The sequence below is a fragment of the Kogia breviceps genome, chromosome 12, assembly GCF_026419965.1.
Source record: "Kogia breviceps isolate mKogBre1 chromosome 12, mKogBre1 haplotype 1, whole genome shotgun sequence".
Lineage (NCBI taxonomy): Eukaryota > Metazoa > Chordata > Mammalia > Artiodactyla > Physeteridae > Kogia > Kogia breviceps.
The window spans coordinates 54,072,817-54,089,505 of record NC_081321.1 but is presented as its reverse complement, the minus strand read 5'-3'; the positions used below and the strand labels follow the sequence as shown (position 1 = coordinate 54,089,505).

Here is a 16,689-nt window from a genome sequence, read left to right as displayed (position 1 = left end):
TAACAAACCAATTTTCAAGTCTCAAGTTTCCTGATGTATAAAATGGAAGTGTTATCCTCTTCACAGGGTTATGCTGAAGGTTAAATTAGGTGACAGGTGTGAACCATTTTGAGAAGTATTAACTGCTTTAAAAGGAAAGATAATCTTAAACGGTGTCAGGGATTTCTTCATTTTAATTTTTCTCTTCAATCCAGTTATCTCACTCATGGTAGACTCACGGGTACTTTGGTCTCCATGGAAGGAGGAGGCCAAGCAGGTGTAGCTCTAAGTCCCATTTTGTCCTGATTATTCAAGAAGTCTGATTTCCTGTTGAAGTTTATCCTCCCTTCATTTCCTTTTCAGGCAGAAAGAATGTTCCCCCCAAGCATTGGTCTTTTGTCTTTGAAGACTCAACAGCCCCTAAACAGTGTTTAGCTCCCTGTCTTGGACACTAGCTAAGCTCCTAACTCCTTGATGACTTGCCCTCACTAGCTGCCAGTGCAGCCTTACCTGATGTCTGTCTGTCTCAGGGTTTTCCTTTTTCTTTTTTTATTTTGGAATTTTTGTTTCTAAATTTTATTATAGTGAATTTACAACGTTGTGTTAATTTCTCATGTACAGCAAAGTGACTCAGTTATATGTTCTTTTTCATATTCTTTTCCATTATAGTTTGTCACAGGATATTGAATATAGTTCCCTGTGCTATACAGTAGGACCTTGTTGTTTATCCATTCTATGTATAATAGTTTGCATCTGCTAATCACAAACTCCCATTCCTTCCCTCCCCTACCTCCCCCTCCCCCTTGGCCACCACATGTCTGTTCTCTATGTCTGTGAGTCTGTTTTTGTTTCATAGATATGTTGATTTGTATCATATTTTAGGTCCACGTATAAGTGATATCATGTGGTATTTGTCTTTCTCTGTCTGACTTACTTCACTTAGAATGATAATCTCTAGGTCCATTCATGTTACTGCAAATGGCATTATTTCATTCTTTTTACAGCTAATATTCCACTGTACATATATACCACATCTTCTTTATCCATTTATCTGTCCTTGGACATTTAGGTTACGTCCATGTCTTGGCTATTGTAATAGTGCTGCTATGAACATGGGGGTGCATGTATCTTTTCGAATTTCAGGGTTTTCCTTTGCTTACAGAGTGTTTCTTTCTTCTCACTCACCCAGCTGAACAAGACATATTTCTCATCCGTTGTTCAGCTGGGGTCCCAGACCAGACCATCTGATCACTCTAATCCTACCATGGGAGCTCTGGGTTTTCATATCTAAATAGTTAATTAATATAAGATACTAGCCAAAAGGATATCCTAAAAGTCATGCAAAAATAAAAGACCCTCCCCTCCTAGCAATATCTCATTAATTTGCTAAGCAAATTTTGATACCTCTATTTCTCCAACTATTGGATGGAAATAATAGTAATATTGCAAGTAAATTTCCTACTCTCCCCTAAAGAAAGTATTTAAACCTGCAAATACACATCCATAGCCTACAGGGGCTTTCCCAGGACCACGGATTGAACTGTTTGTTATTCTTCAGGCTCCCAGGCCATGCTGTGCTCCAACCACATTTCATTGAAAGTATAGACATTTGTCTCTTAGACATTTAGAATGCAGAAAGGTAGAGGCTGTGATTATGGGTCTTGGAAATGCTAGCCCCTAGCACAGAGTCTGACAATAGCAGATGCTCACAAAATATTTTTGGACCAAAATGATCCACAAGTAGCTGTAAGAATGCAGTTAGCTTCTCTAGGAGAACATTGAAGATAAGAGTAATTTCAGAGTTAGCTGTGCTAGTTGCTTAGTTTCACTTGTAGAATCCAGGTTTCAATCATGTCAACAACTTTAAAAATGTGAGTACAACCACCTGCAAGTAAAAAGTTGCAGATTGGGAGCTTTCCCAAAGGAAAATTGCCTGGGGCTCTTGAGACAAGTGCAATTATTGGATCTCCTGGCCAGTGCCTTTTGGTGGTCCTTATGGATTCTCAGATATAAATGTCCACCCCTTGGGCAGTCCTGCTTAGGAATCAGGGGAGTTTCACCGAGGTGAGTCACTTCCTGTTTCTGATGTCTTGAATATGGTTTCATCTTGGTTTTTAGATGACTACGTAGGAACATGTCACTGATAGGTTTGACATTATTTGCTGTTTCATGACTCCCTACCTGACATGCACACAGTTTATAAAATGTTAGCCTAGCAGAGGATGTACTTTGATCTTCACATTGCTCGAATCTGATCTGACTTAAGATCTTCAGGATTTCTATGTAGAGTATATGGATAGAGTTCAGGGTATCCATGAATTCCCCTGAAACTGTATACAAAATTTTTCTGGGAAGAGGCTTTCTTTAGATTCTCAAAGGAATCTGTGATTCCACAAGTGGTTGAATACTGATGCTAATTGTTTTGTCTTCTATTCATAACAATCAAAATGCAGCAGAAAATTGGCAACCTACATATCTGGAATTTTCCTATATCCAAATAATCATAATGCTGACAACCGTAATACCGTGACTAACATATATATTGAACATTACTATGTGGCAGGTACTATAATAAGTCCCTTATGAGAATTTTATCACTTAATCTTCACAACACCCTAAAGGTAGGTACGTTTTTTTAACCATTTTTTAAAATTGCGGTATAATTACTTTAAAATGTTGTGTTGTTTCCAGGGCCTGCTCATCATGAATATGGTGGTGTGGTGTGTGTGCTTATCTGGGCCAGGTGTGTGTGTGCCCACACGCACACGTTTGCACAGGAATGTACATATCTCAGTGATTCCAGACGCCACCACATGGTTCTCTAGTAACCATACCCTTGACTCATATTCTGAAAACAAATTCTTATGCTTGATCTAAAAGCAAGAGCAGAGAGTGGTGTATGAGAAGCAGTAAATATTTTATAGCAAAAATTATACAACTTTATTTGAAGATATATATTTTTATTGAAGTATAGTTGATTTATAATGTGTTAGTTTCAGGTATACAGCAAAGTGATTCAGATATATATATATATATATATATATATATATATATATATACACACACACACACATACACACACACATTCTTTTTCAGATTCTTTTCCCTTATAGGTTATTACAAAATACTGAGTATAGTTCCCTGTGCTATGCAGTGGGTCCTTGTCGGTTATCTATTTTATATATAGTAGTGTGTATACGTTAATGCCATCCTCCTAATTTATTCCTCCCCCCCATCCCCCGTGGTAACCATAGGCTTGTTTTCTACATCTGTGACTCTATTGCTGTTTTGTAAATAAGTTCATTTCTACTGTTATTTTAGATTCCACGTATAAGTGATATCATATATTTGTCTTTGGCTTACTTTACTTAATATCATAATCTCTAGATTCATCCATATTGCTGCAAGTGTCATTACTACATTCTTTTTATGGCTGAGTAATATTCCATTGTATGTATATATATGTATATATATATACACACACACACACACACACACACACACACACACACACACACACACACCTTTATCCATTCATCTGCCAGTGGACATTTAGATTGTTGCCATGTCTAAGCTCTTGTAAATAGTGCTGCTGTAAACATTGGGGTGCACATATCTTTTCAAATTAGAGCTTTTTATGAATATATGTCCAGGAGTGGGATTGCTGGATCTTATGGTAGTTCTATTTTTAGTTTTTTAAGGAACCTCCATAGTGTTCTCCATAGTGGCTGCACCAATTTACATTCCCACCAACAGTGTAGGAGGGTTCCTTTTTCTTCACATAAAAGCATAGGTACTTTTATTATCCTTGTTTCAGATAAGGAAACTAAGATGAAAAAAAATTAAATAACTTATAAGTTGTGACACTGGGAAGCTTAATAGAAAATTTTGACAATTAAATTATTGATTTTGGAACAGTGGAAAACTGAAAGAATCCTAGTATTGCCATAATTTAAAAGCAGTGATATTTCTTCTAAATGACTCAAAAGATATAACATATCTGAGTCAATTACACCAGGAGTCCACATTTCTGCTTTATCTATTTTTTAAAATGCTGATCTATACATCGCATACTTTCAGGGGTCTCAGATTTTTGTGGCTGGTACTGCATATTTGTGTATCCTCTTTCTCTTGAGGTGATCTGAGAAACTTACAGATATTAATCCAGCCCTCCCATCACTGTAGGAGATAAATACCTGTCATAATTTTGTTTCACATGCATATTTGTGGGAGGTAATATTTATGTGCTGTACATCCCTGCCATGAATCTAACTTATGTTCAGATTCCTAGGGGATGAGAAAAAATTCTGGTACATCCTTCATGTCACTATACAAAGGTGGAAAGTGCCAGAAGACCTTTCCCTGCTAGTCTGGGTGGCAAGAACTAAGACAGAAAATGCAGCCATTCATTACAGAAACCCAGCTTTGAGCCCGACAGCTTTGCTGAAGCAGGGGATATTAGAAGGAACTTGAAATGAGTATTGGAAAAAGCATCTGTTGACTTCCTGAGGGGGATAAACATCCTAGTGGCACCACTAAAAGTAATATACAGATAAGACTGCATTGTGAGCAATAATATTCTCTCCAAAAGTAATACACAGGAATAGCTATAGTATCCTGGTATGAGCCTCAATCGCCCTTATGAAGGCAATGGTAAAAAATAATCAACCAAAGAAGCTTAGAGGAATAACTCTGTCTGCTCCTGTTCAAATTCTGCTGCTCTATCATTTTGCTTTGGCACCATCCAGCAAGAATTCTGTTTGCCACAAGCCGATGCTCATCTCCAGGTCATAATTCCCTGTGTTGGGACTGATGTGCTCATTCGTTCAGTAGCTCCCAGGAAGCACCTACCACAGTGCCAGGTGCTATTCTAGGCACTGGAGATACAGGAGGGAACAGAACACTATCTCTGTCACTAGCATTTGAAAATCTGTGACTTACTGTATAAAGCATTTATACAATAAATATATCAATAGTATTTTTAATACTCTTGGTATTATATTTATTTAATAAAATATACTATTTATTAATTTTTTATTCAATAAAAATACTATTTTATCAATAGTATTTCTATTTTACTGTTTATGATATACTTTTTAAAATCTAGTGAATGGAACTTCAATAAGTAAAGAGCTCCCAGGGTCTATTTTGCTGAATGTGCCAATGGTGGTTGCTGTTACATGGCTTTTTTTTTTTTTTTTTTAATTTATTTTTTAGCCACGTTGGATCTTCGTTGCTGTGTGCAGGCTTTCTCTAGTTGTGGCGAGCAGGGGCTACTCTTCGTTGTGGTGTGTGGGCTTCTCATTGCAGTGGCTTCTCTTGTTGCAGAGTATGGGCTCTAGGGTGTGCAAGCTTCAGTAGTTGTGGCACACGGGCTCAGTACTTGTGGCACACAGGCTCAGTACTTGTGGCTCACGAGCTCTAGAGTGCAGGCTCTAGTAGTTGTGGCGCACGGGCTTAGTTGCTCCACAGCATGTGGGATCTTCCTGGCCCAGGGATCGAACCCATGTTCCCTGAATTGGCAGGCAGATTCTTAGCCACTGAGCCACCAGGGAAGTCCTGGTGGTTGCTTTTAAAATGTGTTTTTTTCTTTTCATGATATGGCTTTAAGGTGAGGGTCTTACAGACCCTTTGGGGTGTGACAAAAACTATTCTAAGACTAGGTTTTTCACTAGTACTTAAATCTCATTTGGTTTCTCTCTAACTGGCATTATATCACGTGACTTTGCCCTCTCTAGTCAGTCTCAGCAACACAAACTTCCTCTCTTTTCTGGATCCCTTCCTCTCTTTTCTAGATTCCTAGTCAAAAAAGGTGGAAATCTGGAGATCCTCTTGTCCGTCCTAGGTCCTCACTCCCCACACACTAATTTGTCTCTAACTCAGGGAAGTTCTTCCTCCGTGTATGTGGAGTTCGTGCCTACCACATAGCTACTGATGGATTTCAGTTTTTCATGTGTTGCCTACCTGCCCCCCCCAAGTCTACACTTCCCTCATTGCCTTGGCATCTGTCCACACTCCAATTCTTAGCCTCCCTTGCAGTTAGGTGTGGACATGGAACAAGTTCTTGCCCTGAGGATGTGAACAGAAGCAGGCCAGTGGTGGCTTTTGAGAGCTTTTTCCCCTTCCCCCAGGGAAATGCAGACAAGATAAAAGTCCTAAGGCAGAAGTTCCCAAACTTTCTTGGTTCACAGAGCCCTTGATGTCTCAGTAATTTTTTCACAGCACCTCTAGGTTAAGTGAAATATCAGTAGTTCCATTTATTAAGTTCTTAGGTCCAAACAACGTAATACATATTATCTCCTAACCATTTAGTAGCCATTTGAAGAAATATAATACGTATAAGTTTAAAGAATCACAAATACTTAGTAATGGTATGTGTGTGCTTGTTAGGCATTGCACAGTTTCTCAGACCTTCAAATCAAATGAAATACTAACGAACTCATTTCCTGTTCCTCATTGACTTTCACACAGAACTTCCTTTTTGTCATAGAAACCACCAAAAAACCCAGCTTTGGAAAGATAGGCCATCAACAAAAGCAGGAGGCTTCCCTGGTGGCGCAGTGGTTGAGAGTCCGCCTGCCGATGCAGGGGACACGGGTTCGTGCCCCGGTCCGGGAAGATCCCACGTGCCGCGGAGCGGCTGGGCCCGTGAGCCATGGCCGCTGAGCCTGCGCGTCCGGAGCCTGTGCTCCGCAACGGGAGAGGCCACAACAGTGAGAGGCCCGCGTACCGCAAAAAAATAAACAAACAAAAACAAAAGCAGGGTTGTGTGTTCTAACGTTGAACAAAACTGCTAATAGGTGGTGGTGTTCCCAACTGATATCACATATGGCTGTAATTCCTTCATATTTTTAAGATACTCGACTGTGCTCCCATGAGTTCACTTTGAAACCTTGAGGCACTTTGTGCACAGTTTGGAACCAGATCCCTGAGGGATGACAGAGTCACAAAATGGAAAAGAGCAGAGATCCCTGAATCTCTGTGTGAAGGGGAGCAGGCTGCTGATTCGAACACCCACCGCAGGCTTGTAAATATATGAGTGGAATAAGCTTCTGTTGTGGTTGAGCCATTGTTCGTTTTTGAATTTGTTGACACAGCCTAGCCTAACTTAATTAATACCTTATAGTACTGCAGTGACCTTCTAATGGTTCTCCTTGATCCAAATCTAATGCCTTCCTCCCCAACAGTTCATGTCATCATTACCAAATCTACTGCTTTAGGCTAATAACAGGCTAAAACTTTTCTAAAACTCAAAGCTGAGCACTTCCTTTGTTTGCTTCCCAGCCTGATTTCCACCACCAATCTTTCCTCATGCACTAAGCCCTAAATCAGTTATCTCTCAATCTTGACTACATATAAGAATCACCTGGGGAGGTTTAAAAAAATACCAATGCCCAGTTCCCCACCTGCAAGGATTATCATCTGATTGAAATGAACCAGTTCCTTGAAGAGCACAAACTACCACAACTCACTGAACCTGAAATAGATCATTTGAATAGCCCTGTAACTATTAAGGGAAATGAATTTGTAATTTAAAGACTCCGGAAAGAAGAAATGTCCAGACCCAGATGGCTTCATTGAAAACTACACAAATATTTTAAAAAGAATAAACACCAACTCTACGCAATCTCCTCCAGAAAATAGAAGAGGAAAGGATGTATTTCTCAATTCATCTTATGAAGCTAGTATTATTACCCTGATATCCAAACTGAAGAAAGAAAAAAAGAAAACGACAGATGATATCCCTCATGCATATAGATGCAAAAAGTCCTTAACAAAATATTAGCAAATAAAATTCAGCAATATATAAAAAGAATTATATACCATAAGCAAATGGAGTTTATTTCAGGAATGCAAGATTAGATCCATATTAGAAGATCAATCAATGTAATCCACTACATTTTTAGACTAAAGAAGAAAAATCACATCATCATAGGCAAAATTCAAACTCATGATAAAAACTCTCAGAAAAATAGGAATAGAGGGGAATTTCCTCAAATTGATAATCTACAAAAAACCTACAGGTAACCTAATACCTGATGAAGTACTGAATGCTTTTCCCCTAAGATAGGGAACAAGGCAAGGATATCCATTCTCACCACTCTTATTCAACAGTACTGGAAGTTCTAGCCTGTGCTTTAGGCAAGAAAGGGAAATAAAAGGCATATAGATTGGAAACAAATAAAAACTGTCCTTTCTTGCAGGTGACATGATTGTCTACATAGAAAACCCTAAGGAATCTACAAAAAAAAAAAAAAACTTCCTAGAACAGTTAAGTGAGTTCAGTGAGGCCACAATACATGAGACAAATATACAGAAATCAATTGTATCTCTGTATACTAGCAATGGACATGTGTACATCGAAATTAATAATACCTAATAATACATAAACCTATGTACCATTTGCAGTTGTTCTCCCAAAAATGAAATACTTTGGTGTAAAACCAGCAAAACATGTATAGGGCTTGTATGCTGAAAACTATAAAATGCTGATGAAAGAAATCAAAGAAGTTTCTACATAATTTGAAGAGATATATTATGTTTATGGATTGGAAGACTCAACATAGTAAAGATGTCTATTCTTTTTAGATTGACATACAGCTTTAATCCAAATCCTATCAAAATACCCACAAAAGTTTCTATAGATATAGACAAGATTATTCTAATATTTATATGGAAAGGCAAAGGAACTAAAAGAGCTAAAACAATTTTTGAAAAAACAATGAAATAGGAGGAATTGGCCTACCCAATCTCAAGACTTATTATATAGATATAGTAATGAAGACTGCATGGTATCTGTGAAGGGAGAGATACATTAGTTGAACAGAATAGAGAACCCAGAAACAGACTGATTTTTGACAAGGTGCAAACGCAATTCAGTGGAGAAAAGACAGCCTATTCAAAAAATAGTGCTGGAGCAGTTGGACACCCATCCCCCTCTTTCCCCCCAAAATTTATGTGAAACTTCACTAAGTCTCACACCTTATGTAAAAAATTAACTTAAAATGGATAACAGACTTAATGTAAACCATAATATTATAGAACTTTTCGAAACTGTAGAAGAAACATGGGAGAAAATTTCCAGGATCTAAGACTCAGCGAAGAGTTCTTAGACTTGACAACAGCATAATCCATAAAAAGAGAGATGATCAATTGGACTTAAATGTTCGCTCTGCAGAAGACCTTGTCAGGAGGATGAAAAGAAAATCTACAGACTTGGAGAAAATATTTGCAAACCGCATATTCAAACAAGGGACTAGTATCTAGAATATATAAGGAACTCAAAACTCAACAGTAAAAAAGCCAACAATCTAATTAGAAAATGGGCAGAAGACATGAAAAGACGTTTCACCAAAGAGGGTTTGCAAATGACAAATAAGTACACACAAAAAAATGTTAAACATTTCCCATTAGAGAAATGGCTCGAAGTACCCAAGAATTAAAACCATAATTAGATATCACTAACACACAAATCAGTGTGGCTAAAATAAAAACAAAGACAGTCAAGTACTGGCAAGGATGCAGAGAAACTGGATCATTCACCCACTGGTGGGAATGTAAAATGGTACCGCTACCTTGGAAAACAATTTGACAGTTTATTAGAAAACTAAATATGCAACTACTGTATGACCTAGCACTTGTACTCCTGGGCATTTATCCCTGATAAATGAATACTTATGTTCACACAAAAACTTACTCATGAATGTTTATCGCAACTTTATTCGTTATAGCCCCAAACTGAAAACAACCAAAATGTCCTTCAACAGGTAAATGGTGACACAAACTTTTGTGTGTCTATACCATGGAATACCACTCAGCAAGGAAAAGGAACTCTTGCCACACACAACTTGGATAAATTACCAGAAAATTATCCTGAGTGTAAAGAGTCAACCATAAAGCTTTCACACTGTGTGATTGCATTTATTTAACATTCTTAAAATGACAAACTTATAAACACAGAGAATGGGGTAAGCGTTGCCCGGAGTTTAAAGAAGGGGTTGGGGCAGGAGGGTAGTGGGTGATTTATAAATGATAACACGAGGGATCCTTGTGGTGATAGAAATGTTCTGTACCTTGACTGCATCAAGGTCAATATCCTACTTGTGCTATTGTATTATAGTTCTGCAAAACGTTACCATAGGGGAAAGACAAGGTAAAGGGAACTAGGGGGTCTCTCTGTATTATCTCTTACAACTGCATGGGAATGTTACAATTAAGATTCAATTAAGTTATCTCACAAGTAAAAGTTGCATTAAAAAAATTGCCCAGGGCTTCCCTGGTGGCGCAGTGGTTGGGAGTCCACCTGCCGGTGCGGGGGGCGCAGGTTCGTGCCCTGGTCCGGGAGGATCCCGCATGCCGCGGAGCGGCTGGGCCCGTGAGCCATGGCCGCTGGGCCTGCGCGTCCGGAGCCTGTGCTCCGCGGCGGGAGAGGCCGCAGCAGTGAGAGGCCCGCATACCGCAAAAAAAAAAAAAAAAAAAAAAATTGCCCATCGATTGGGGGTGGTATTCTGATCAACTTGGTCCGGGGTGGGCTCACACATTGGTATTTTCAAAGCTCCCCAGGTGATTCTAACATGCAGCCAGAACTGAGAAAGTGCAAATTGAACTGATGGACTTGCACTCCCCAGAACCTATGTAATCATCTACCATTTCTTGTTCCTCTGCCTTTAACACCTCCCCGCTGTATTTGCTGAGCTGAGGCCTTGTTTATGACCTAGCTCAGGAGTAACTCCTCTGAGGAACTGTCCAGAGCACAGCTTGCCCAGTCTGATGATGGATCCTCCCAGATTGCACCATGGTGGCCCTTTCTTTACTCTAGTCATAGCTCTTATCACTGTGATAAGAGTGACAAGAGCTATCACTTTTTGTCTGTCTCACTTTTTGTCTGTCTGTCAAATCATCACTTTTTGTCTGTCTCCCCGCTTTCAGCAACTGTTGTTACAATTGTTCACTTTGTAATTCCCTGATCATTTAGCCCCTGAATTTTAGGGACCTTCCAAAAATTACAGGTAACTCCCCTTTCCTGCTCTAAGCCTAATTATACTTTTTAAATAATCAATGAGGCAAGAACTTCTAGATACCAAAAGTTTCACAGAACAATATAAGGTTATTATGCTGTACCTTTATTCTATGCAAAACATTACAGTCTTAGTAGTACAAAGCACTAAGATGTTCTAATATGGGTTCTGAATACCCTATGCCTATGGTATGTGTTTTCTTTTCATTCTTTCTTGCTTTTGTACATCTAAATAGATCCGGACTCTGACCAATGTTTGGGAGGCAGACACAGAGGCTTTGCCAGCCTCCCCACTCCAGGCCCCTGCTTCCAGGGTGTCTGGTTAATTTTTTAATCTTTCTCAGGGTGGTATAACATCCAGTCATAGTCCATCACCTCGTTCAGGTAGGCTTCCTGGGCAGGTTCTTCCTGTTCTTTCATAGCAACATTAAACTGCCAGCTGGTAGACTTTAGGAATATAATTTTTCACAGAATCTTTGCAAGGATACCTGTTCTATTTTTGCAATAATATAAAATATAGCTGTGCCCTCCAAATCCTAGTGGCATTTTTTTTACTGATATTGTGAACTTTATAGATTAATTTAGGGAGAATTGTCATATTTTTACACTGGGCTATGAGCCCACTGGAATATCAGTTCCTAGATGACAGGGATTTTCTCTGTTTGGTTGAGTTCTATCTCCAAAGCCTAGAACAGTGCCTGGCACATAGTAAGTGCTCAGTATTTATTGAATGAATGAATGGGATGCCTTTTCATTTGTTCTGGTTTTATATCCCTCAGAATTGTTTTAAAGTTTTCTTCATAGAGATCTTATATATTTTTCATTAATTTTTTTCCTTAGGGATTTTAGTTTTTGGCTATTGTAAATGGTTTTTTTCTTCTGTGATTAACTTCTAACTAGTTGTTTTTTGTTTATAAAAGGCTATGGTTTTCTTCATATTAATTTTTTTTTTTATTTTTTTTTGCGGTACGCGGGCCTCTCACTGTTGTGGCCTCTCCCGTTGCGGAGCACAGGCTCCGGACGCGCAGGCTCAGCGGCCATGGCTCACAGGCCCAGCCGCCCCGCGGCATGTGGGATCTTCCCGGACTGGGGCCCGAACCTGCGTCCCCTGCATCGGCAGGCGGACTCTCAACCACTGTGCCACCAGGGATGCCCTTCATATTAATTTTTTAACCATCTATGTTATGGAATTTTCTTATTTGTTTGCAAGAATTTTTCATACTTTTCTTGTTTTTGCCAGGTATCATTGTTACTTTTCTTTTTTTTCATTGTTACTTTTCTTAAAACTTTCTGGAGTTCAGTAATTAAGAGGATTGAATTTCAAGCCCAAAGTAAAACAGCAGACAGCTAAATCTCATTCTATCAGTGAGATTCTTGTTGGTTGAGTGTGTGCTGGTACAGATGTAAACCTGCAATTTCTTTTCTAAGATAATTAAATATGGTGATTAATAAAACCGTCAGATCCAGAACCGTCTCATTCCTTGCCAGTTGGGCATCATCTGTTCCCTGTGCTGCTTGCTAATTTGGAGAGACTGCAGTCTTTACTGCAGAATCCTCTTAATTTGGGGAGGGATATTTGTAATTTAAATCACAAAGAAAGAAACTGTCAATATATATTGATTTGCCCAAGTTGCACTGTTTCACTGGGAGCTTCTTTCAGTAAGCCTTGATATACAAGCGAACTTATGCAAATGAATGAATCTGTCTTCATTTCTCCTTGCCATTAGATCATTATGTAAGCATTAAACACCAAAAAAGACATAAAATGAGTGATTAGTCTAGTGGAGAGTGCAGGTTAGCAGAAAGCCAACACCAGAAACACGTTCCTCCCTCTCCAAACTGCTTCTTTTCTCCTTTCTTCAGAAACGCCCATAAATGATTTAGTCAGTCCTTCAGGGACTAGAGATGCTTATTGGCAGTGAACATTCTTGTGATTCAGCACATTTTCTTGCAACAATATTCTATCTTTACTCCTAAGTTTTGCCTAATTTAGATTCCGCCATAGGTCTGTTCTTCTCCACTAATCCTGATTGATAAGTACAGACAGATTAGACAGAAGACAAAATTGTGAAATAGATGTTGCATTTGGAACAGCAAGTTTTCATTTTACATTGTTGCCAGGACCATCTCCTCTGTGGCTGCCTTCCCCACAACCAACACTGTGGCATGGTGCTCTGTGACTCATTTGCCTCTGTGACTAGACTTTAAGCATCTCTGACTTTTTCCATCTTTGAGTTTCATTGTCTGACTCATAGTAAGCACTCAATAAATGCTTGAATCAATGAATACGCAAATTACTCAGTTAACCAGTACATTAATATTTTCTTTCTTTCGTGTTTTTAAACTAGCTCTTGGGAAAAGATATGAAATATTTTTAAACAAGAGCGTAATTGACTATTACCAGTTTAAAAAGTAGCCCAGATGGATTTGTATTTTAACAGAAATCAAATCAAACTAATTGAATTTAGCTTTTCTAACTTTTCAGGATTCAGCCAGAGACCTGGGAAGGACCTGGTTCCTTCTGGAGGAAACTGCATTGTCCACGTCCCATAAGGCTGCACTTATGTCCTGGTATCCCATTTTATTCAGGAAGCAGACTCCTGAAAACCAGAGTACAAATGAAATTCTTACTAATTGAAACTTATTTCTCACTTGTCTGTTACTACTATTTTATAGTTGCTTCTTTGTGCATTTCTGATTGACCTTTAAGACAGGCCCTTAAAAACCCATGCTCCCAACTCCTTAAGTAAAGCTCTATAATCAAGTGCTTAAACATACAGGGTCAATCTACATATTTAAAGAAAATGGAAATAATTTGTTGGGTAAAATTGTTGTATACATTATGTCTCTGTAATATGGAAAATCATCATCCATTATGTAATTTTCATTCCTTTAGTTCTTAACCTTATTTTTAAAATAATTTATACCTAGCCTTCTGCCAAGGAGGACTGATAGGGGTTGTTTGTTAAAATGACCTCTTCAACTATCAGTTGGGCCTAGGTATGCCTTTATGGGATATATAGAGGGTTATTCTTTTCTGTGTAAAGAGAGCTTAGGTAAAATGCACACTGTGGTGGACTTTTGTTACAAGTGCTCCTGGTAAATGATGTAAAGGGCCCTGTGCTTTTATGGACTTGAAAAGAATTTTGCTTCTAGAATGTCTATCTTTATTTGGTCTCTCCTTCAAAATGTAGTAAATGAAGCTAACATCACTCACACTCACTGACTCTTCCTTGGCTTCTATTTTAAAGAGCAGTAACAACTCATGTATACAGTGTCATGAAACTGCCATGAAAAAGGAAGTATGCAGGGCTGCTAAGGTCACAGGATCTGGCAATCTTGAATGTCCTGCCTAGACTGATATTAATACATCGAAATCAGTGGCCTGTCCCTGTTGCCTTCTTTCCCCAAGTACTCTGTTCTCCTCACTAGATCAGATGAGAGATTATTTCTTTCCCTAACACGATTTGATTTTTTTATCAGCTAATGGGATAGTAGACCAGCAGCAACAATTTAAAAACCTTTATGATAAGCATTCATAAATTTTGAAAATATAATTAACTCTGTCATGTGTAATAAAGGGCAGAGGTGTGTAAGTAATCTTTTCGGTTTTTTGACTTTGAAAAAGAAAATCTGTTCTTGAATTTTAATATGAGGGTCTCTGATGTCCTAGAAGTTCATAAACCCTGAAATTCATAACCTGATTCAAGAGGAGTTGGAAAACTGTCCAGTTTCCCCATCCCTACCCAGGAAGTATATGCAGTGAGGGGGATAACATAACAGAGAATTTTAAAGCAATGTTTATCATAGTTAGCCTCTGGAGAGGTAAATACTGACGCATTTTTATTTCTGAAAGCAAGGATAGTTTTGGGGGGGGTTTTTTGTTTTTGTTTTTGCGGTACGCGGGCCTATCACTGCTGTGGCCTCTCCCGTTGCGGAGCACAGGCTCCGGACGCGCAGGCTCAGCGGCCATGGCTCACGGGCCCAGCCGCTCCGCGGCATGTGGGATCTTCCCGGAGCGGGGCACGAACCCGTGTCCCCTGCATCGGCAGGCGGACTCTCAACCACTGCGCCACCAGGGAAGCCCAAGGATAGTCTTAAAGTTTTCTTTCTGTAGTGCCTAAAATCAAAAGATGTGGGTTCCCTCTTGGTGCATAGACATTATCCCCACAAGATCAGTGAGATTTTAAAATTTCGAAAGTAGAGAATGAGGGGTTAACAGAAGTTCCCTGGGGATTCTGAGGACCAACCCTGCTTTAACATACTGTGACACATTTTGTAAGAAATGATGTAAGTCATAACATGAAGCTATTGTACTTTGTTTTCTGAAAGAGAAAAAAAAAGTCAATATTTTTCTTGAACCTGTAGAAAGCTCTTCTCTTGTGTCACTTGGCTTCCTCAGCAAAAATGTATCGGGAACTTGGAGTCTGCACTATATGCTTTTGTATCATTGTTTAAAATTCCATTCTAGCCCCTTTGTCTTACAACTCTCAATTGTTCCCTTTGGAATTACAAGGAGAGACACCAGAGAAAGTCACTTGAGAATGACAGAAAACAAAGGGCGAATATTATCCTTGTACATAAGCCATGTCAGACTATTGTGAATCTAGAGCGAACTACCCCACTGGTACCCATTTTAATAACCTGTAATGGAATACCTGCTCCGCTTTATCTGTATGCTCATCTTTATGAGATACTCTGCAAATTGCAGTGGAAAAGAGGCCACAGATCTTTTCCCACAAAAGAAAAAAGTGCAAAGAGTTTATGGGGAGGAGTCACTTCACCACCCACAAAAACAACCCTTGCGCTTCTACTGTCATTTACTAAAGCAGATGCTTTTCTTTTAACAGAGGAATTCAAGGGCTCCACCGTGGTTGAACTGATGAAGAAGGAAGGCACTACCCTCGGGCTGACGGTCTCCGGTGGAATTGACAAGGACGGCAAGCCAAGAGTATCCAATCTGCGGCAGGGAGGAATTGCTGCTAGGTAGCTGCATTGTGTGGAAACGTAGAAAAAGGAATGCATGATGTAATTAATTCAAAAGTTAAGGCTGCATCAGAAAAGGTCACTGGTAAACAAACGACACTGCCATCTGCCGGCAGAAGCATATAGTGGAGGGCACGTTGCAGAAGCATGGCTTTTCTGGCCTGTGCCAGAATCACCAGGGAGCTCTCGTGTCTTCTCCGGAGCAGCCAGGCTCTCCTAAGATTTTAATTTTAAAGTGTCTGTATGGATCTAGTCCTCAGATTGCCACCGAACAGCAGACAGGCTGCAGTGGGAGTGAGATGGCCCGATCATCTAACAGGGAACAGATGACCCATATGCTGTGGATGAGGGGAAACTGCCACAGAGGGATATGACAAGCCTAGAAAATGAGGGAGGCCAAACTCCAAGTTTCTAAGTAACAATTTTGCTTCTCCTGCATATTCTCAACTTTTCTACTTGTGAGATTTTCCTTTCATTAAGACAAAGAGGTGGTTTCCAAAAGGACAGAAGGCTTGGTTGAGGAGGTCTCATTTTGTCCTTGTTCTGATGAACTGCAGATTGCACTGTATCTTGCTGACAGCAGAATGTCCTGGGTGCTGGGCAGCGGTAGGTTTGCTTTGCAGACAAATTCTAAATCTACCTCAGAAAGAGGGGGTGGAATGCCCAGGTTTCATTGAAAGTGAGGTTAATGTCCCTTAAATCCTGGA

General features: G+C 39.4%; 1 protein-coding gene across 15 annotated transcripts in view; it reads left to right on the top strand.

The window, feature by feature from the left end:
• Nucleotides 1-16,689, top strand: part of GRIP1 (glutamate receptor interacting protein 1) — a 728,793-nt gene that overhangs the window by 530,322 nt on the left and 181,782 nt on the right. For all 15 annotated transcript variants that reach the window (XM_059080546.2, XM_067009696.1, XM_067009704.1 and 12 more), the window contains one exon: nt 15,847-15,982. In XM_059080546.2, coding sequence (XP_058936529.1) covers nt 15,847-15,982 — 136 coding nt within the window. The remainder of the gene's footprint in view (nt 1-15,846; nt 15,983-16,689) is intronic.